This window comes from Abrus precatorius, unplaced genomic scaffold (assembly GCF_003935025.1).
Source record: "Abrus precatorius isolate BTA unplaced genomic scaffold, Abrus_2018 Scaffold3, whole genome shotgun sequence".
In the NCBI taxonomy this organism is placed as follows: Eukaryota; Viridiplantae; Streptophyta; class Magnoliopsida; order Fabales; family Fabaceae; genus Abrus; species Abrus precatorius.
In genome coordinates, this window is record NW_020874373.1 from 8,907,764 (window position 1) to 8,931,600 (window position 23,837).

The 23,837-nt window shown below is 36.0% G+C and overlaps 2 protein-coding genes across 2 annotated transcripts; both read left to right on the forward strand.

The window, feature by feature from the left end:
* Nucleotides 1–10,820: 10,820 nt before the first annotated feature.
* Nucleotides 10,821–12,536, forward strand: LOC113862116. Its single transcript, XM_027495253.1, has 3 exons — nt 10,821–11,132; nt 11,349–11,736; nt 11,881–12,536. The coding sequence occupies exons 1-3, from the start codon at nt 10,821–10,823 to the stop codon at nt 12,534–12,536; spliced, it is 1,356 nt and encodes a 451-aa protein (XP_027351054.1).
* A 7,752-nt stretch (nt 12,537–20,288) lies between these two features.
* Nucleotides 20,289–21,800, forward strand: LOC113863458 (probable inactive patatin-like protein 9). Its single transcript, XM_027497048.1, has 2 exons — nt 20,289–21,294; nt 21,491–21,800. The coding sequence occupies exons 1-2, from the start codon at nt 20,368–20,370 to the stop codon at nt 21,698–21,700; spliced, it is 1,137 nt and encodes a 378-aa protein (XP_027352849.1). The 5' UTR covers nt 20,289–20,367; the 3' UTR covers nt 21,701–21,800.
* The last annotated feature ends 2,037 nt before the right edge of the window (nt 21,801–23,837 follow it).

Genomic DNA, 23,837 nt, shown 5'->3' on the forward strand with positions numbered 1-23,837 from the left:
TTATTATTTAATTTAATATTATTATCAGCTCATCTTATCTTTCCTTTTTTATTTTTATATATAAAGAGAGAGAGAGAAAAAACATTAGCGCTTCACTTTCACCCTCTGGAGCAGTAGCGGGCGGCTAGGATTTCGCGATGATGCTGTTCTTTCGATCTTGGCCGTTGGATGATTGAGATCGGACGGTCACGGGCTTCGGTTCTTGCGGTGCCTACATGGCACAGACGTCCTTGTCTGGTGGAATATGATATCAGCAACGCGCACTTCGCCATGTGTCACTTTTTTTTATTATTTCGATTTCATGTTGAAATTAAGTAATTCAACGCAACACTCGTTTGAGTGGCGCGTGCAGCGAAAACGCATGAGTTGCCTATTTTTTTGTGGCTGGCTTGCGGCGGGGTAGGATGGGCACAAAATACGTGTCAATTGTCTATTAGTTGGAAGGCGTAAAAAATATCTTGTGCCACTGCCACGGTAGAAATTAAATATATTTCAATTATTAAATTTAATAAAAATCTCGGTACAGTACACACAAGAAGAATAATGATAGTGCTCGGCTGGCACTGCTTCAGACGGACCTTTGCTTCCACTCAAACATACACTATTTCTTTTTTTATTTCCGATATAACTATTTTATTTATATTGAATAAATTAATCAATTAATTACATGCTTTAAACAATTTTTATATTATTCAGTATTATATAATATTATTTATGCATAAACTTTATCTTTGAATACTTTAATACAGATATGTTTTTTGTCAGAAAAAAAACTTTAATTTAAAATATAAGAAAGTAATTTATTTATATACTTTTGGGCCACATCAGTCACCCATAGAGAATTTGAAATGGTTTTCAATACAATAAAACAACGTGGCACCGCCAACCAACTACCTTGTCTCTCCAAGCCAACTCATAAACGTAGTTATTTAATTTTATTTCTCAATTTAAAATCCATATTCATAAGATCTTCAGTGTGAAACAGTTTTAAAAAATAAAATAATAATAAATAAAAGAAATTGGGTCACGAGCGAAGCGCAATCAAGCCCGTACGTCGATAGATTTTTATATTACTTATAATAAAATTTAGAAAATGCTAATTATTGTCCTACAACATCGATTAAAAATTAAAAAATATTGTTTTTAAATTTTTTTAATTGGAGCTCTAACAAGACTTAGAAAATTATTATATCGAGTAACCTCAAATTGTTAGTTGTTAAATATACAGATATTAAATTTAATTCAATAATGGCGACAAGTTAGGTTAGCGTTACTGAGGGACACTTGAGAGAGGGTGGTAGTGACGGGCCACTGTAACCTCTACAGTGATGCCTAAGATCTTGCCACTGCCTGTGGAGGTATTTGGGCCCAAAATAGTGTGCCAGAGGTTGCTGTTACGTGTACATCTGTTAATATCTTTTCAAACACCATTCCACATCTAATTAATATCTTTACATTTAAGCCAAAATATCTGGCACTTGAAATTATTCTGCCTATTTTGTTAATATTACAAATCGTTTTTGTCAATTTCTTTATTCAATTAATGAGACCATCATGGAGTTGCTTTGAGAACTGAAGTTAGTTTCCTTTTCATTGATGCATGATTTCCACTTTCAGCAAGTGATGAGACTATGAATTCAATTGGACTGGATAACGTAAAACTTTAATTATGCAAAAAATGGATTGTCTTACTCTTTAAAGCACTGAATGAAGCATACCCTTGTTCTCATTTCCACGGTTGAGTGTTGAATTTCTAATTCGGAAACAGAATCGTGATAGACACCACGGCTCTAACCATAATCATTTCTTTTGAATTCAAGATTACAAATGTATAATGGTTCAGTACCCGCCCTGTATTTGGAGCTAACGTATATTATTATCACACGTCAATGATTCATTGTATTAAACTAATAAAATAATTGTAAGTTGATTGGATGCTTTTAGGGTTTTAAGTAAGAACTGTGGTTAAGAGGGGTAGCGTGCAGTGAAATTTAAACTTTGATGTTTTCTTTTTGCCTTTTATCAGTTACCAGGAATATTTTTTTTTGATTGTTTCAACCGAAGAAAGGGCAACGTTCATTATTATAATCTAGAAAGAGAACAAGGGCTTCAGGCTTTAGCCCATCAAGTCAATTTGAATAAAACCTATTCTCGTCCATTCCTATTTCAATTCCTCAATATCTAACACTTTTCTTATTCATTCTTATTTTTCTCCTCTCCATAAACAAGGAAAAAAAAAACAAATGAGAAATTTTATTGAAATGAATTAAAAATAGTTTATAAAAGATTTTTTATAAATTATTCATTGAGCATTGTTTTCCTAAACCATCGAAAATATATATTGTTGTTTGTTGAAGGATTTACAAAATTAAGATTAAAAGAAAAAACAAATGGTATTATTGATAGCCTAAAAGCTAAATCGATTGTGGAGGATTACACCCAATAAGTTAATATTGACATCCTTAGTACATTTAGATTCATTGCAAAACTCGCATTTATGGAATTATTTTTAACATAAAAAAATATTTATGGTTGACATTCTCCAATATATATTTTTTCATGGGGATTTAATTGAAAAAGTTTTACATGGAATAACTCCTAGCTAGCTAGGTTACAAGGTTGAGGGGCAGAATATATTGTATGTAATTTAAATAGTTATATTTATGAATCGGGGCAAGTCTCAGGCCTATGGTTTACAAAACTTGAATTAATTGCATTGTTGAGCATCAAACTCCCAAATCCAGCTATTTGTTTACCCTTCAATCTGGCTCTTCACATGCGTAACATTAACAATCTATGCGGATGAACAATACATAGTAGCAAGACCAACTTTTACGGTCATCGATTGGGTCAAGTTGATACTACAACAAATGTTCAAGTTAAATGTCATTAACAACTAAAATATGTCCTCAGTTTAAAAATTTATTACTACGTGCCACGGATTTATTCCAACTCAAGAATTACACTCTCTCAGTTCATGAATATAATGCTTTAAGTTGCAAACCGTTTAGTCTTCTAATGAGCTCAAATCTCCAATTAATGAGACGTTGCCAATGCAGATTCATTGACTAATTCTTCTCAACGTTGAAGGCTAATATATTTGATCACTTTTAGATTCATGAATGCATGTTGTGCATTGAATAAACTAAGTCAATTTTCAAGGTTGCTCCCAAAATGGCTCACTTAAGTACTTCAAGTCATCTCCCGATCAAGACTTGTTCTTATCCACAACCTGAAGTTTTCCATCTAAAAGGCTTACGCTGATGCAAATTGGGGTGCTTATTTTAACACTAGAAGATCCATCTTATGATTCTATATTTTTCTAAGAAATTCTTTAGTGTCACAAAAAAAAGTATATTTTTTTTATTAAATTTTGTTAACATCAATCTTATACTGAGTTTAAATATTCACAAATAAAAAATTTTATAAAAAAAATACAAAATTATTATATTAAAGTTATAAAAATATAATAAATAATTTTTTTTAATAAAATTTTACTATTATTAACTGTTTAACTTCAGTCTTAGGGTTTAACATTAATAAAATATTTTTTTATTTAATATAAATTTTACCATATCTTAATCAATTATTCATACTTGATCAATTTAAAGGATTTCTAATCATTCTCTACCATTTTAATTATTTCTTTAAATTAAAATGTCTTATTTTATAAATATATTAAATTTTTATCGTTTTTAAATATTTAAAAATAATTTATGCTATAAATCTACCACAAAGCTTTTAAACATTAATAATAAAAAAAAGTAAGGTTTAGAGTAAAATAAAAAATAATAAAATATCAAATTCAGTTAATTTCAAAATTAAAAAAAACTGAAGCAAAATTTTAAAAAATTAAAATTACAGGCAACTGAATTTAAATTTAAACTAAAAATACAGTTAAAACTGTTTTTTTTTTTTAACAAAAAGGGTGAATGTAAAGTAATTTTAAATACTCCAATTATTATATACACAAATATGAAATTAATTAAAAAATGTTCCATCGTGCGATGATTCCATTATTCTTGTTGGAAGACCTTGGGAATACGCATTCTTTTCTATCATTTTTTTATTTATGTTCCTGATGCGTGGATCTCTACACCTTTCGACAAGAGAAGAAGGTATTATTTCAATATAAGAACGATAAATCAAAACGTATATTATCTTTCTCCATTAAAAAAACATTATCCTTCCCCAAATACTATACTATAGATATTATATAAATACATTGCTTGAGAAAGTTATAATCCTAATGCAAAAGCAATGAAAATTTGTGACACATAATTCTTTATTGGCTGCGACACTCCTCTTTGATTTAAATATATGATATGAGGGAACCACCCTTCGTTCAACTTGTCCTATACTGAAATTTTATTGCCGCTATTGCTCTTTATTATGATTAAAATATGAAATGAAGCTTTTATAAACACACCCCAATTAGATTTAATTAATAATCAATGGATTCAGCCCGCCAACACATGACCAATGAGCAATGGCATCGGAGATATCAGTGATACTTTTTTATTAAATTAACTTGTATTATTATTATTTTATTTCAGCTACTCTCTCTACATATAATATATTAAATTTTAACGAACATGCTCTACTAAAGAAATATAAAAATAATAAAATATATTTGTGGGTTAAAGTACCCAATTTATTCAACTTTAAAATAGTAGTACCAAAGAAAGAGAAATAATAATTGATTAATTTAATCTGTTGGATTCAAGTTGTGTGCATATACACAGTCATAAATATAATAATTTTGAGGATGTGAAATTATTTAGTTGCTATTTAACTGTGGAAGTCACCACGATTGAGAAATACAACAGTAAATTTAATTTGAGAAAAAACAGAATTTCTTAACTGGGGTACCAATTTAACTAGGTTCTTAAATGCTTTTTATATTAAGTTGGACTCGATTGGATTTTTTTTTTTTAAATGTTCTATTGCAAGCTGCAAGGTAGTATAACTCTATACCACTGTTCTAAACTTAAACGAAAGGTATCTTACCTATGCATGGAAGCATGAATATCTCATAGTTTGACAATTGAGAAGGTTAAATTAGTCCAAAGCGCAAACTCACGTTGAAAAGATATATTAATTAGTGCCTTAAAAAATTCAAGATATATTTTTTATTAAAAATATTATCAGTACACTTTTTTTCATAATTTATAATGTATTTTATATAATTTATAAATATATTTATTATTTTCTTAATTAATATCTTAATAACAAAACCTTTTTAAAAAATCTATGACATGTGTTCCAATATATGTATATATATTTAAAAAATTGTCATGCATGAATAATTTAAATTTCCTTTCATTTAAACAGTTTTAATCAAATGAAATTTAAACCATTAACATGAATTATTATATGTTTCTACTAGTGCCTATAATTCCATATTATTAATAGAATACAACAAATTTTTGGTATGGATTCATAACGTATAAACCAACGCTTTATTTTTTATTTTTTAATATGTGAAGAATAAAATCCCAATAGTTGATTATAATTTTTAATCACTTTATTCCTCACTTTTTTAAAATCCTCGTTTATAGTTTTTCATTTTATAATTTTTATTTTTATTTCACTTTTTTAATTAGTAATTAAAATATATTTTTATTAGGAACTAAATGAGAGTTTTGAAAAGTCAAAATAAAGATACCAATACTTACAATTCAAATAATTAATTTAAAAGTGCGTGCATATCTTTTTAACTATTTTTATTGTTTAATGCAATTCAAAATTTTCATTTTAATCTAAAAAATCTCTTTATACATATGATACTTATTTTGTGAATGAAGTATAATTTAAAAAAATATATATTTAATATATACATAGACATGTATTCTTTAAAACAGAACACTACAATAAAAATAATTTTTAATGATAATTATTTTTGTCAAGGTTCTTATATTTTTTTTTTCAAAATCAATGTTAAAAAATTGTTCATGTCTCCAACAATTTTTAAATTGATGAGATGGCAAGATGAAAAAAATAATAAAGGTGAAGTCTTATAGCATTTTATAGATTTTAAAGCTTGAAAAGCTTTTGACAATTATTACTTAGATTTTGCTACAAATCTTCACAGTATTTGTCTATGATTTTCTAATAATGACTTTAAATTATTTGTTACAACGCAATATATATATATATATATATATATATATATATATATATATATATATATATTATTCTATCCTTACTCGTATTTGGACCAAAAGAACTTGTGAATAATATTGATGTGTTTTTGGAACATATGATAGAAGACTTTAATAGATTATGGAATTTGGAAGTAAAAATCTCTAATGTCTTTACTAAAAAAAAATTTTAAATACGAGCAACTCTCATGTAGGCTATAAATAATTTTGCTTCTTATGGTGCTTTATGAACACGATGAGGATATTATTTTATGGAACATTGACGTTTCTCAAAGTTTGAGCATAACTATAAAAAATGATTAAAGTATTTTGATGAAATGAAAGAATTAAGACCACTTTGTCTATTACTGGCGTTAATGGTTTTCCGTCAAGTTAAAAACATAAATAAAAATATAAAATTTACTATTGGTAAAATGAGTAAAGTGAGGGGAAATTTTCTTAATTATAATTTGTTGTATCAAAAGTTGGTAGTTGGATTAAGTATAAAATGCATATATTTCTTAGTCATTTTTAATCTAAGTACATTATGATCTTTATACTAATGTTACATGATATTGCAGAATTTTTTTTCATAATGGTTAAAAAAAGTAGCCTTGGGTTTGTCAAAGAAAAATACCATAATGAATATGTGTGAACTTATAAAGAGCTGTACTGGGAAAGGAATCAACTTGGTTCCACCCTGAGAAAAAAGAAACCGAATACCTATTCGGCATACTAGACCGGGTACCCCTCGTCAGGATTAAAAGGTAAATAATCTAATTAAAGATAATCAAAATACCATGGGCCTCAATATAAAAACTGACTCAGGCCCATTAGCCCAATAGAATGTCTATAAAAAAGAAGGTAAGAAATACAGGTAAGGGGTTGACTTCCCATCATTAAATAACATTTATTGCTCAGAACCGAATCCTGACTTTACCATCGGAGTGCCTTTTGCAGGTATTCTCCTTATCAGCAAATCAACAGAAGGACGCCTGATCAGAGGTTTGAAGACAGTTGTTTCCCAGGAAGGAATATTTTGGCGCCCACCGTGGGGCCTGATTAGCTTCATCACTCAGGATTAAGCATGGTAATGACGAGAAGCCAGCAGGAAGGAACTTCTAGGCAACAAATGGAGGGCGTCACGCCAGAGGAACCAGTACCGGAAGTGGTGATACAGGGAGGAACGGAAGAAAGCATTCTAGTTGTACTGAGGCAGCTAAGGGCAGAAATGGTGGAGATGAAGAAGGATCGCGAAAGAGATGCACTGGAACTCTCAGCCCTAAGAAGGGAAAATGCCGGCCTAAGGGAAGAAATAAGGACACATGTCCCCTCCCTTACTACTCCCGTCGTCCAAGATCAAGGAGAATCATCAGCGCTGCAAGAAAAATCAAGACAGGTATATGAATCGGTAACCGGAAACGACCGAGACGAACTTGTGAACCGGAGCCCGTTCATTCATCACATTCTAGAAGCTAAGCTGCCCGATAATTAGAGAGGGTTGGCAATAGACAAATACGATGGCACATCCGACTCCGGAGAACATGTGGACATCTTTACAACGCAGGTCGGTCTGTACACAGAAAACGATGCCTTATGGTGCAGAATCTTTCCTACTTCACTTCGAGGACCTGCGCTTAGTTGGTTCACCCGACTCCCCCCATCTCCATCGACTCATTCGTAACTCTCACAAGACGTTTCAACTTGCAGTTCGCCACAAGCCGGCCCCATCCACTGACATCCTTGGCCCTAGTCAATATTCGCCAAGAGAAAGGAGAATCACTTAGAGCGTTCATGGAACGCTTTGGCAAAGTGACTCTTTCAATTCATAACTTGGAATCAGCAGTGGCTATGCACCACCTAACAACAGCGTTGAAGCCGGGACCCTTCGTTAATAGCCTCTACAAAAAACCCCCGATCGACCTAGATGAGTTAAGGAGCCAGGCTGCGAAATATATGCAAATGGAAGAACTATCTGAATACCGGAGCCAGGTACGGATGGAGCAAGGCTCTAACTCAAAAAATGAAGAAAGAAGGGAGACCTTTAAAACAAGGCGGGGGAACGACAGAGGAAAAGAACTTGAGCGACCACTTCGAGGACCGAAGTATCCTTCCTACACGACGCTCAACTCTAATCAGTCCAGAATACTTGATCAAGCGTTGGCCACAGAAATATTGAAAATGCCTAGACGCACTAACACTCCTCCTCGGGCAGATAAAAGTAAGTCTTGCCGATACCATCAGAACAGGGGTCACACTACCGAGGAGTGTACGGCGCTAAGAGACAAAATTGAAGAATTGATTAAAGGTGGACACCTGAAAAATTTCGTACAGATAGATCCCATAAGGCAACCCAACAAAGGAAGAGACCGCCACCCTGATTCACCAAAGAGATCCGACGACAAAAAATTTGAACGACACAGGAGCAGGTCCAGGGAGCCCCCACCTAGAAGATTTGAACAAGATAAGTATCCGAAAAGGATCATTAACACCATAGCCGAAGGGTTCGCTGGTGGAGGACCTACCCATTCGGCTAGAAAGAGGCATCTTCGGCATGTCTGTTCTGTTAATAATGTTTCATTGGGCAGCAAAATCCGGATCTCGCCTATTACGTTCACTGACGATGACTTTCAGGGAGTCGATCCGGTACAGGATGATCCCATGGTAATTCGTGTAGACATTCTTAACTGCACTGTTCGAAAAACGCTAATTGACCAAGGGAGCTCGGCTGATATCCTATACTGGAATACATTCAAGCAATTAGGCATCTCAGAACAAGAACTCAAGGAATATCATGAGCCATTGGTCGGTTTTTCTGGGGAACGAGTAGAGACCAAGGGGTGTATCGACTTGTATACCTCGTTTGGATCAGAGCATGAGGGCAAACGCATAAGAGTCACTTATCTTGTAGTACACACGAACACATCTTATAATATACTACTCGGTAGACCATCCCTGAACAAATTGAAGGCCGTAGTTTCCACTCCGCACTTGGCCATGAAATTTCCGTCTGAAGGAGGCCGAATTGTTACCGTCCATGCCGATAAAAAAACAGTCAGGGAATGTTACTTCGCAAGTTTACGCCTTAAGCCTTTTCAGGGGAATACCCGGGATGTCAATATTGTATCCCCTCGGTTGGAAGAAGAGTTGGATGTTGAACTCGATCCTAGAGTGGATGAGGAATATCAAGTCGAGCCCAATGAAAACAAACAATCTTTCCAACTAGGAGCAAAGCCAGAACAAGTTGCGTATTTAGGGATCGGTTTGAACGAACAAGAGAAAGTCGTTCTCCAAAAGATGCTAGTAGATAATGCCGATTTATTTGCTTGGACAGCCTCGGATATGCCTGGCATTGATCCAGCATTTCTATGTCACCACTTATCGGTCTATAAAAGAGCCAAGCCGGTAGCTCAAAAGAGGAGAAAAATTGGTGGTGATAGAGCAAAAGCGGTAAGAGAAGAAACCAGCAAACTAATACAGGCTGGCTTCATCTGAGAGGTCAGGTATTCAACATGGTTAGCCAACATTGTCATGGTCAAAAAAGCCAATGGCAAATGGCGAATGTGCACGGACTTCACAGACCTCAATAAAGCATGCCCAAAGGATGTATACCCCCTACCAAACATTGACACCTTGGTCGATGGTGCTGCGAGTCACAAAATACTGAGCTTTTTGGATGCTTATTCTGGGTATAATCAAATACGAATGTACCCCCCGGATGAGGAAAAAACAGCATTCATCACAAATTCTGCAAATTTTTGTTATCGGGTGATGCCGTTTGGTTTGAAGAACGCAGGAGCAACATACCAGCGACTCATGAACAAAATTTTTGAAAAACAAGTGGGTAAATGCATGGAGGTGTATGTAGACGACATGGTAATTAAATCCCTTGCATTGAAGCAACATCTTGACCACTTAGAGGAGGTATTCGGAGAAGCCAGAAAACATGGTATGAGGTTCAATCCTGAAATATGTACATTTGGTGTAGCTGTCGGTAAATTCTTGGGCTTCATGTTGTCCGAAAGGGGGATTGAGGCAAATCCCAACAAATGTAAAGCCATCATCGACATGGCCAGCCCTCGCAATGTCAAGGACGTGCAACGACTGACCGGGCGGATTGCAGCCCTGGCTAGATTCTTGCCAGTAATGGCAGAAAGGTCTCGGCCTTTCATTGAATTGTTGAAGAAATCGCAAAAATTTGCGTGGTCCAATGAATGTGAGGACGCTTTTGTACAATACAAGCATGTGCTGGCAGCACCGCCTGTGTTGATTAAACCAACACCAAATCAGGAAATGATTGTTTATTTGGCCGTGCCCAATCACGCTGTCAGTTCGGTTTTACTTCAAGAAACACCCGAACCGAACCCCGTATATTTTGTTAGCAGGACACTTCAAGGTCCTGAATCTCGGTACCAGTTAATGGAGAAAGTGGTACTTGCCTTAGTCCACACAACTCGTCGGTTAAGACACTACTTTCAGAGCCATCGAATAGTAGTACGTACAGATTGTCCGATGGCCAAAATTTTGAGGAAACCAGAATTGGCTGGTCGGTTGGTGGCATGGACAATTGAATTATCTCAATATGACATCCATTTCGAGAACCGACGCCTCCTTAAAGCCCAGCTGTTAGCCGACTTCATCAACGAGTTTACTACATAACATAATACCATTTCAGACATGTGGAATCTGCACGTTGATGGGTCATCAAATCAAACAGGCAGTGGAGCGGGGGTCATTCTTGAAGGACCGAATGCGTTCGCCATTGAACAGTCTATCCAGTTCGGATTTAAGGCATCCAACAATCAAGCCGAATATGAAGCTTTACTCGCCGGTCTCAGGCTAGCAAGGGAAATGGGGGTTAAACGCATTACTGCTTGGAGCGATTCAAAAATCGTAACCGAACAAGTTAACGATACCTATCAGATCAGGGACTCGGTCATGCTTAAATATTACCAGGAGGTTAAGAAAATAAAAGCCGAGTTTGAGGAGGTATGTATTCGGTACACACCCCGAAATATGAACGCACGAGCCGACAGGCTAGCTAGGCTGGCAAGCCAACAGAAACCAGGGCAGCTGTAGAGCATGGTTCACCAACAAATCCCCCAACCTAGTGTCACCAAAGAAGAATGCATGGACATAGAAAATTCATCTCATAATTGGATGACCCCTCTCGTCCGATACCTCACTAATGGCAGTCTCCCATAGGACGCAGCAGCAGCTAAGAAAATTAAAGCACATGCAGCCAAATACCTTCTTCTCGGCAAAGAATTGTATCGAAGAGGAATTTCCATCCCCATGCTTAAATGCCTAGAAGACGATCAAGCTAAATACGTGATGAGAGAAATCCATGAAGGTATTTGTGGAACCCATTCGGGCGGACGAACTATGGCAGCCAAAGTGCTCAGAGCTGGATACTACTGGCCAACAATAACTCAAGACTGTCAGTTGTTTGTAAAAAGATGCATTCCCTGTCAACAACACGGCCCTCACCTGCGCCAACACGCCGATACCCTTCGGCACATTAGCTCTCCTTGGCCCTTTGCTATTTGGGGAATGGACCTTCTCGGTCCTTTTCCCTTAGCAAAAGGGCAATGTAAATTCCTCCTCGTTGCCGTAGACTACTTTACCAAATGGATTGAGGTTGAACCCCTAGCATCGATCACGACCCACAACGTACAAAAATTCACTTGAAAAAATATCATAACACGGTTCGGTCTCCCTCATGCACTGATTACAGATAATGGGCTTCAGTTTGCAAATCATCGATTCAACGAGTTCTTGGCAGGCCTGCATATCAAACACCGAGTTACATCTGTTGAACATCCACAGACGAATGGCCAAGCCGAGGCTGCAAACAAAGTAATCTTACATGAATTAAAAAGGAGGTTGGGTTCGGCAAAGGGAGAGTGGGCAGAGAAGCTGCCTGAGATATTATGGGCCTATTGGTGCACGCCGCAAACCACAACAAAAGAAACCCCCTTTCGGCTTACCTATGGTACTGATGTCATGGTGCCGGTAGAAATTGGAGAGCCCTCATTCAGGAGAGAGAATTTCAAAGAATCGGCCATTGAAGAGGCTCTGGCCGTCAACCTGGACTTAATAGATGAAATACGTGACCACGCTGCCATTGTGACCGAGGCTAGTAAAAGAATGATGGCTAGAAAATTCAACTCCAAAATCAGTCCACGAAAATTCTACAAAAACGATCTGGTATGGCGAGTAACCGGGGACGCGCGCAAGGATCGACAAGAAGGGAAGTTGGCAGCTAACTGGGAAGGCCCCTTTCGGGTCACGGCAAGATTAAATAACGGAGCATACAAGTTGGAAACCTTGGCAGGAAAATTAATACCGAGAACCTGGAATGTCACTCATTTAAAGTATTATTATAGCTAAAACCTTGTAATACGTGCACAGGTGTACTCTTTTCCTATCCCAGGTTTTATCCTCTTCAAAGAAAGTGAAAAGGGGTTTTCCTGAGAAGGTTTTTAACGAGGCACCTAATCAATAAATTTTTTCTTTCTTCACCTATACAGTTTTTATGCACTAAACATCTTTCAAGCACCATTCCCCCCAAGTTTCACTTGGTCAAGGTTGAATTATTTCCCTCCTGAGTACCCCCACTCGGTCAAGGATGAAACAATTATATTTCCCCCCCAAGTTTCACTTGGCTAAGGTTGAATTATTTCCCTCCCGAGTACCCCCACTCGGTCAAGGATGAAACAACTATATTTCCCTCCCGTGTACTCCCACTCGGTCAAGGATGAAACAATTATATTTCCCTCCCAAGTTTCACTTGGCCAAGGTTGAATTATTTCCCTCCCGTGTACCCCCACTCGGTCAAGGATGAAACAATTATATTTCTCTTCCAAGTTTCACTTGGTCAAGGTTAAATTATTTCCCTCCCGAGTACCCCCACTCGGTCAAAGATGAAACAATTATATCTCCCTTCCGAGTACCCCCACTCGGTCAAGGATGAATTATCATTTTTCTTCCAAGCGTCTCTTGGCTAAAGGTCGAAATATCTCAATCCCGAATACTCCCACTCGGTCAAAATTAACGAATTACGAGTTCCTCTTAGTTATCATTTGGTTAAGGCTGAATTTTTAAGACGAAATCATCTCCCTCGTCCCTTATTCAGCTAAGGATGAGTATATTAAGCATATCCTATATTAGTGCAAGTTGTGTGACAAGATACAAAGCATGAGAAAGAAGGATAAAATTCTATTTCAAAATAACTAGTTACAAAATGTGGGCACTAATGACCCATGAATACACAAGGCGAATAATTTAACTTTCTATCCTTTCCGCTGCCTCGGGAGCGGCTGCCGCAGGGTTGGCAGAATCCTCAGGGAGGCGTCTCGGCACTTCGACGTCAGGTTCTACATCGTCCTCAACCTCGGTGTAAGGAATGAACCTCCCGCCAAAAAAGTCCTTTGTAATGTCAAAATGGAAGTCTACCGGTACTTGGCAGAACCCATGACACTGGCGAATAGCATGGTTAAAATCGGCTTCATGCTCGTAAGATACTTGCTGAGAACACTTCTCGGCAAAGTTCCTCATCTCGGTTTCAGCCTTTTGCCTCTCCAGCGCCAAGGCTTCTTCCATCTCGGCAGATTTGGCCCGTAAAGCCTCCTCCATTTGACAGGACTTTGCCTTTAACGCCTCCATCTCCTCCCCCCTGACCTTCGCCACCTCCTCGGCTGCGTGTACTCGGTCCTCCATTATTTGAAAATGCTCTTTGAATTGGTTAACCTGACCCTGCAGGGATTGAACGGTCTCGTTCAGACTGGCTTGAATCTCTCTACTCTCGGCCAAAGCCTCTTCAGAAGCCGAATAGGCAGCCTTTAACTTCTTAACTTCGAGAATAGGATCCACAACTAGCCTTCGGAGCATTGCGGTGGACCGAACATGAAGTTCTGCGTAGTAGCGCCACAGTGACTCGTAGTCCAGACCGCCGACCAGTTCTTTCCCTGCATCAAACAACAAGTTTGGAGCAGCGAGCCGACCGGCATGTGTCCCGTTCACCAAGAAGCCCTCGGCCAGCATGTCTAAGGGAACTACAAGGGAAGAACTGCTTCCCTCCCCAGCAGCTACCACTCGGGTTTGACCCCGAGCCCCTTGAACGCCGCCAGGTTCACCCGAGTGGGCATGCCATCTCTTCCTTTCCCTTTCGGGCTCCTTGCCTTTGCCCTTGTCCTTGCGTTTCTTGGAGGGGCCTTCGACTGGAACAAAATCTTGAGGAGGAGGGCGAGGTTCTGGCACCTCGGGAAGTTGGTCAATTTGAGGATGGCGATGCTCCTCAACGGGCGTTCCCTCTGGCATTCTCTGCTTCAGAGTGCGCCGGAAGGTCGGCATATCCACACCTCGCTGAGCCATTAAACCTGCATTAACAATAGCAAGTCAAATCAATATAGCTCAATTCCAAATACAAGTCAGAAACGAAATAACACATACCCTCCATATTCCACCGAGGACGCGGAGACTTGAGGACGAGGACTACATGTCGGGCAGGAATGTCCCAGGGAAGGGACTTCAAGAATTGCAAATCCGACAGCTCCCTAGCCGATAACATATCCTCAGGGAATGTGTCGTATCGGCGCGGCACCCGAGTCCAGTGAAAAGGGAATAGAGGATTGTCCTCACTATCAAAAAAATAATTTTTACCTACAGGGTCCACGGTTACCTTGAAGAAACCGGTCTTGAAACCCTTAAAAGACGACGCATATGGCTTAAATAAGGGCAACTCGGGTTGCCTTATTAAAGATACCCACCTCGCCAGGTCAGATGGACGTGTACAAAAAAAATGAAGAAAAAGACCTACACTAGGCTTTATATAATGAAACTTGCAAAGTATCCTAAAGGCTTGAATTGCCGCCCACCCGTTCGGGTGTAGTTGTGTTGGCGCTACATTCAATACCCTCAAAACCCCCATTTGGAAATCGTCAAAGGGTAGCCTGATACCTAATTCCCTAAACATGTACTCATACATAAAGAAGGTGTCGGCCATTCCGACACCTCCCAGGAAAACAAAATCTGGGTTCTCGCCCTCGTCCCCTTTACAAGGGTCAAGGTGTATAGGATACGGGTCACAAGCCTCCCATAAAGAAATATCACAATTATCTACAAAGAATTGAAGACTTTTATTTCTTTTGAAACGAGAAAAGTAGGCGGCCACCTCACCATGCACCCACTCATAACCAGGCACCGTACAAGGAGGAAACACCTGCCTTTCCCAAGGAGGACTAGTACTAGGAAGGGGTTCAGGAGCGTCAGTATCACTTGACGATGACGTCTCGGTTTCGCTACTACCTTTGCCGACCTGTGCCTCTTCAATCCTCCGGTTTGAAATAGACGAAACTTCGCCACTCCCCTCGATTCCATTTATAATATCAACCTCAATGGTACTCGACCCCGAGGCATTCGACAGGGAATCCTCCCACTCAATACGATCAGCCATGATAGAAAAGAAGTAAAGAAAAAATGAAACGCACCTTACGAGCAGTCAGTAGGGAAGAAAAGCCTAAGATCTCTGAACACTCGTCGGTTTGGAGCAAAGGTATGCAGGGGTCAGCACAGAGCAACAGAGTAAGAAAGGGATGCAGGGACCACCACATATTTATAAGGGACTGATGTCGGGCAAATGAAAAGACGCCCTTTCGTTTCGAACCATCAGATCCCTTCCAGATCAACGGAAGAGATGGAGCACCCTTTTGTTTCACATACCCTCTGACAAATCCTCAAAACCAACATTCTAGAATATTCCTTCGCAAATTTATTATTTATATTATAATCTCGGCCTATATCGTGTTGTTACTAAACCGATTACTCCTCAGTATAAAACTCAATACATCAAACGTTACCATCACTCGAGACCGGACACCCCCCACGATGCATTGTAATTCACCCTAACCAAATGACCCTCTTGGTACAGTAATAAGCACTCCAACCGAATACCTATTCTAATATTACCATTTCCATTTTTAAGCCCTTGCTTCGCAACTCGCCGGACTTGTGGGGCTAGTGTACTGGGAAAGGAATCAACTCGGTTCAACCCTCAGGAAAAAGAAACCGAATACCTACTCGGCATACTAGACCGGGTACCCCTCGTCAGGATTAAAAGGTAAATAATCCAATTAAAGATAATCAAAATACCATGGGCTTCAATATAAAAACTGACTCAGGCCCATTAGCCCAATAGAATGTCTATAAAAAGAAGGTAAGAAATACAGGTAAGGGGTTGACTTCCCATCATTAAATAACATTTATTGCTCAGAACCAAATCCTGACTTTACCATCGGAGTGCCTTTTGCAGGTATTCTCCTTATCAGCAAATCAACAAAAGGACGCCTGATCAGAGATTTAAAGACAGTTGTTTCCCAGGAAGGAACAAGAGCAGTTAATAAAAGTCCATAATTATTCTCCTATTTGAAAACATAATAATTAAATTGGACAAAATAATTTAGGTAATACTAATATTAAGAAAAATGATGAATCAAATGATATTGTTGTAATGAACAATTACTTTATAATTTGATGTTTGATTAAATTCAATTCTGACATTTAAATGCTGTTATGTCATGTTCTTCAAAAATAAGCCTACAAAAGATTAATTGACGTTAAATTCATTAATCACAATTAAACCATAAGAAAGAAAGTCAAAATCGTTTTAGCTTTGTTGGCATTATAGTTAAAATTCTATAACTAACACATCTAAATATAGATGATTGAAAATTTTGTGACAAATATGAAAATATGAAGTTAGTGAAATTTGTGAGAGTAAAAAATAATTATTTTTAATTTTTGTTAATTTAATCTTAGATTCATGTTTATCATTCATCGTATGAACTTGTAACTATATATTATTTGTTTGTAGAATAAGTTTTTATCCTAGATGAAAATTTTGTCAAAAAATCACTTAAAAAGGAATAAAAGTATTACAAATGTGTTTTGAAGAGTTTTTATATGACTATGTATAAGAAAAAAGATGTCTTATTGAAAAATCAACTAAATCTTAAACCAAGGAATCAATAAATTGGTTTTGTCTCTTGTTGGATTTAAGATAAAGTAAAGGTAATAACTTTTCTATTAAATATTTAGATCATTTTTTTATTACAAAAATAGAAATGTAATCAAGCAAATCAAAATAATTCTGTATTATTTGTAACGACTCTTAAAAAGTTAAGACAATAGAAAAGGTAAAGATTCAAAAGTTTTATATCATAATTAATCTTGATAAATATTTTAATTTGTAATGAAAAAATGTGGCTATACAATATTTTTTGTATAAAAAATTACACATAATCCTTTTAAAATTAAAAAAATTAAATATTAAATATGTAATGAATTGTTAAAATAATAATATATTTTTATGCAAAAAATTAATAGTATAGTAATTGTGAAAACATATTGAAAGAAAGAAAAAATGTCCAAACAAAACTACATTAATATTCTTTTATATTGAAAAGTCTTTATTTTTTATTTTCTTTACTTGTTTATAAACAAACAATACTTTTAAAAAAATTATATTATAACATACTTAAAAATATGAGATGAATTTTCATATTGAATTTGCTTCTCACACAAAACCATCATTGTTATGATATATGAACTTTAATTATTAATAAAATTTATAAAATTTGACTATTAAATAAATTAGATATATCATTTATTTAAAAATATATATATTATTATTTATTTAAAATAATTACATGCATATTATTAATTAAAAATTTGCTGCTACAAATATTATTACTATTAAATTTTTACTAATTAAATTATTCATATTTAAGAAATTATTAATTACTAATAAAAATAATTTCAAAATTTCATTGCCAATAAAAAATAATAAATAAATAGAAAAAAATTAAAATTAATTTTAGTGACCATTTAAATTATCATTTATATTTGTCCTTACAAATTAAGATTTTTAGCAATAATAAATTAAAATTTTAGTAACATTTTTTATAATAATTAATAAATCTGTTATCAAATACAACAACGATTAATAATATATTATCAATACAAATTTTAATGAGTATTTTCATTGCCAGCAAAAATTATAACAATTGTCATTAAAAAATATTTTTTTATATTGAATATAAATGGAAAAGTTTTAAATAATTTGTTTTTTTTACTAATACTCTTTTAATTAATATAGAAATTTGAAACAATATATGTGCAAAGTATTTATACTGGTTGATTAACTTAAAAGTTAAAAGAAAAATATAATCATAAGAGTAAATTAGAAAATTTAGTAAATGGTTATGTCGAAATAAATATTTTTTAATGCTCTTTGGCCAGCAGTAATTATGAATTGAGAATAAAAATGTCTTAAATTTTTAAAATTTTGAAATACTTTATGATTTTTAATCTTAAAAAGTTATTATACATATATATTTTTAAACAAATAAATAAAAGTAAAAACAATATTACTAAAGAAAGGCGAAATCTTTGAAGCCCAGCTGCCGCCCTGCCCGCCCAATTGTCTGAAAAAAGAAGCTTTCATTTTTTGTTTGTTCCATAAGAGGACAGTGACTTTGATACTTTTAATTTAGCTTTTGATTCAGACACAAAAAAGACAATTTTGATGCTTTTTTGGACCTAAAAGTGAGCTTTGGTGCTTCTCTTCTGAGAATAGTCCACCAGATCGAATGGGTTGGTTATATTTCACGCTTCTATTGGTCCATACTTATATGTCCCTTTGGACCCTGTTCCCCATTAGCATATGGCCTACACGAGCTTCCAACGTTTGCTTTCGTTGGGGTTGAGGTACATTATATTGTGGATTTTTCTTTTGCATTCCCTTTTTTCTATTTGTATTTTCTTTCTTTTAGCTTTTAAAAATTTAATTTGAGAATATAGAAAATTTATTGGAATTTCAATTTTTCAGGTGATCAAATAACTTTTGAAATTAATTTTTCCGAATATACTAAACACTCCCAAAATATTTAATTCTGAAAGTATTTCAAAATATTTAATTCCAAAAAAATATTTAACATATTATGCTTAGAAAGAACAAAGTGGAAAAAGAAAACGGTTGAATATATTTTATTTATGCTGATCACTCATCTAAGTTGCAGGCTATGTGACCAGTCATTTTTAACTAAATAAATTGGACTATAATTTTCTGCGAATGCAATGCAAGAGTCCCTTAAAAAATTGAGTATAACTCATTTTTAAAAGGTAACTTAAAAGAAAGTTGCACAAATTTATATATCAAAATATTAGAAGTACGTTTTAAATGTTTTCAACTTAACACTACGCCCACATATTTGTGTATAGTATCGACCGAAGAGACTGAAAAACTCTCTTTTCTCAACACGCAAATACATGGGCAGATACAGAATGAAAAATTTAAAAGTTGATAAACCACAGTGAAACAACTTTTGATCAAAAGTCCCAATCATAAAATAACGTGGTATCAAGTCCAACTAAAGGTGTAAAAAACTGGACTCAACCATTCTGCTTCTGCTTCTGCGTTAAAAAGTTGTTTTAGAGTTTAGTGGTCTTTTTATTACAAGGCTTTGCATCTTTTATAATTTTCTTACTGTAAAGCGTCAGTTGTGGCGTTACCAGAGATAAGTTTTAATATGGAACGAAAGATTGTGTCTCACCAACACCAGCGTTTCAGGGTTAACTCAAGCTTTCTGTACGCTATGCTCTTCTTTTCCACGTTGATTCCCTTCCTACAAACACACAAATAATAATTTAAGTTATAATAAAAATGAAAGGCGAACCCACCCCAAATCAAGCGAAAGCCGAGCCGAATACAAGCCGAGATTAGCAGTTCCTCCAGCACCGTAACAACACGCGCACTTGCACGTGCAGACACACTTCTACCACGTACGTAACACTCTCTCAGGGTCCCGCGTGTACTGAACTGATGCAAGTGCCAACAGGGGGAGGGAAATCAGATTATTAATTTAATAATCAGAAGAAAAACAAGTAACGCACAACAATTCATTATATTATTTTTTAATTAACTTAAAGTTTTCTTTTAATTAAAAAAGAATATTTAAAAATTGTTAGAAAAAGAAAATGAAGGACAAGGAGGAAGGAGCGTGTCCGTGTGTGGGCATTATAACTACCCCATTGGCAAACACTACGTGGTTTTAACTCGTCTGAGAGAGAGGGCACAGAAGGCGCATTCTTCATCTTCAACCGTTATTAATGCTTCTCCACAACAAAGCCTGAAAACTCTTCCTCTTATTTGCTTTCTTTGATAATGGAGCTTAGCAAAGTCACGCTGGAGATCTTCTCCAAACTGGAGCAGCAATGGCTCTCACACTACGAAGCCACCACCAAAACCCGCATACTCAGCATTGACGGCGGAGGAACCACTGCCATTGTCGCCGGCGCCGCTCTCATCCACCTCGAGGACCAGATCCGCGTCCAAACATCCGATCCTGACGCTCAAATCGCTGATTACTTTGACATCATTGCCGGCACCGGCATTGGCGCCCTCCTTGCCGCCATGATCACCGCCGACGATGGCTTCGGCAGGCCTCTCTATACCGCCAGAGACGCCGTTCAGTTCATCGCCGAGAGCAACAGGAAACTCTACAATCCGAAACACACCGGAGTTTTTCGCCGACACCGGAGATTCTCCTCGAGTAGCATGGAAAAGGCGTTGAAGCAAGTGTTCCAGAGGAAAGATAAAGAAGGACGGTTGTTGACCATAAAGGACACGTGTAAGCCCCTGCTTATCCCTTGCTTTGACCTCAAGAGTTCGGCGCCATTCGTGTTCTCCCGAGCCGACGCGTCCGAGTCACCGAGTTTCAACTTCGAGCTTTGGAAGGCGTGCCGCGCCACGTCAGCCACGCCGGGCCTCTTCAGCCCCTTCCATTTCGCCTCCGTCGACGGCAAGACCTATTGCTCCGCCGTGGACGGCGGTTTGGTGATGAACAATCCGGCGGCCGCCGCGGTCACGCACGTCCTCCACAACAAACGCGATTTCCCGTCGGTGAACGGCGTGGAGGATCTCCTGGTGCTTTCCATCGGAAACGGAGCGCCGGCGAAGAGAGTGCACGACGTCCGCGAATGCTCGACGTCGTCGGTAGTTGACATTGCTCTCGACGGCGTTTCCGAGACTGTTGACCAGATGTTAGGGAACGCCTTCTGTTGGAACCGTACGGACTATGTCAGGATTCAGGTACACCATTGCCTCTTCTCTTTCTTTCGTATACTGTTTGGTTCCCAAGAAAGTGAGCAATGGGAAAATGAAAGTCGATTCAGTGAAAATTGCCTCGTTCTAAGTAAAGTGAAACACTATCTCTAATTCTAACGAAATTGTCATAACGTAACTGTTATTGTGACGGAGTGAATTGACAGCGCGTGCTATTCTGCAGGCATTCGGTTTGGGTGGCGAAGTAACGAAGGCGGAAGAAAAGAAGGTGCTGAATGAAAGAGTCTTAGAATCGTTACCGTTTGGCGGCAAGCGGTTACTGCAGGAAACTAACGGTAATAGAATCAAGAGCTTTGTGCAACGCCTTGTTGCAAACGGAAAGACTAGTCTGCCACCTAGTCCCTGCAAGGTTCCGCCGTACGCCTCTCGCTAACGGCCACTTTTTTCTCCCTCATATTTTCACGCTGTAACTTGTATCCAAGGTTAGGTGGGTTAAAAAAAAAAAAAACTCGAAGTTTTAATTTTACGTGGTGTTGGAGTGAATAGCGGTTAATAATAATTACATGGTAGGGTTTGTTGTTTCTTTCTTTTTACTGGCTTGATTCTGAATTTGACTTCTCCTGATAGAGTATGATGAGTTGACATTTTTCCCAAAGAGACACGACGATTGGGCTTTGATAATTACCGTTTCTTTTGTGGGCGATGCTTAGCTGAAGTGAATGGTAATTACAGTTCCATGTGACTGTTAATTCCCCAAAATGGCTGCGTGATTCGCGGAGCTGCTGCACCACGACTACCCTCGTGACCAATTTATTTTTATTTGGAGGAAAAAAAACAAAAACAACTACTCCCATGCAAGCCACCCTCAATGGTTCCAGTTAAAGTTTTATATTTTTTTTAATAGTAAGTTCTAATATTTTTATAACGGTACTAATTATTTTTAATTTGTCATAATTTATGACAAATTAAAAAAATTCCTCGTCATTAGTTCAATTCTAATAGCTTTTCAGTTCTAGTTGATATTCAGATTAATAATAGTATTTTTTAAAAATTAGGTAGTATATTGGGCACAAGTTCCTTCTAAAAGTTAAATTTGTATACTTTATTTAAATAAAAATTATAAACCTTGTTAAAATTGAAGGTGTGAGAATATAGTATGCCATCAAAAAGGCGTTGAGCATAAATATATTTCCATATACTGGAAGATTCTCTTAACTTCAATTCACATACATCACATAAAATTTTATAATTAATGATTGTATATAATTTTGTGAAATTTTAAAGACGCGATTCAACCTAGATTTCTGACTTCAAAATAATTTATTTGTTTTTAAGATGTTGGCCCGAAATTCTTTTTGCTCAAGATGACTAATATCCAAATACTACATGAGATATTTAGGTAGTATGAGTTAAAAATGGGTAAAAACTCTGTGGCCTGAATTAGTTTAAGCTTGTAAGTCTTGAATTTTTTTTTCTTAATTATTGCGGTAAATTACACCTTTTTAAGGAATGCTTAAATTATAATGTTTTTATTTTAAAATCACACTACATGCATTGTGTTATATCTTAATCAAGTTTAATCTAAGTAAATATTGTAATATATAGCAGTGACTAACCACCAACGAGCTTTTCAAAAGGAATTTTTTTCTCTCTCTAATTTTGTTACGTTGGTTTAATTATCTATATCTTATTATCAGTTTTATAAAATTTGAAGCAAAATTAAGTTTTAAACAACTCAATTACATATCACTCGGAAACTTCACCTAATTCTCCAAAACATTTAAAGAATCAAATTTAGGTGTTAATAAATCAAGAAAAAAGATTACACATGAAATTGCTTATATTAAAATAAAATACATGTTGATTCCATTAAAACAATGATTTAATTATTTAAACTAAAGAAAATAGACATGATGATTTACCCTGACTATAATATCAATCCTTTAATTAAATTACTGCTTGGTTTGATTTGAACCGAAGTTTAGATACATCATATTTATTATATTACTTGTTAACCTGGAACAATTTGTTTTTCTATTTTATAGCTCGTGAATGAGTACATTTCAATAACTTCAATCGAACATATTTGATTATAGTATTATTCAACACAACCACAACAACTCAAGGCGAATTGGCACAAATAGATCAAGGCTTGAAGGAAATTATTACTTTCTAAGTGAGTACATATTTAAATATCTTTAAAGCCATAAATTCTATATTGCTTGACATCCTTAAAAAAAATCAATAAAATGAATGGTTATGTTATTTTTATCACGTTCAGTATAAGGGACGGTGAATAACTACTTAAAAAATTGTAAAGAGTATTTTATCAACATTTTTAATCAATGTAAGATATTTTAACATATTTTTTCACATTTAAGATAAAGCATTTAAAACTATTTTAACTTTCAAACTATATTAATTCTTATATCATATTATAAAATAAGACCTAATTCGCTCTTAAAAAAAAATTCATAAAGAGAGAGTTGTACAAGTCTTATAAAAAAAACCATTTTAGTCACGTGAGACATGTTAACAATATGCTATTGTAAAAAAATAATTATTAAGTA

Excerpts from the sequence above, each read along its gene's own strand:
- LOC113862116 (XM_027495253.1), top strand. The coding sequence starts at position 10,821 with ATGTGGAATCTGCACGTTGATGGGTCATCAAATCAAACAGGCAGTGGA. Across the intron at positions 11,133-11,348 it reads TAAAAGCCGAGTTTGAGGAG|GACGCAGCAGCAGCTAAGAA; the intron begins GTATGTATTCGG and ends AGTCTCCCATAG. Across the intron at positions 11,737-11,880 it reads TCCCTTAGCAAAAGGGCAAT|ATAATGGGCTTCAGTTTGCA; the intron begins GTAAATTCCTCC and ends CACTGATTACAG.
- LOC113863458 (XM_027497048.1), top strand. The coding sequence starts at position 20,368 with ATGGAGCTTAGCAAAGTCACGCTGGAGATCTTCTCCAAACTGGAGCAG. Across the intron at positions 21,295-21,490 it reads CGGACTATGTCAGGATTCAG|GCATTCGGTTTGGGTGGCGA; the intron begins GTACACCATTGC and ends GCTATTCTGCAG.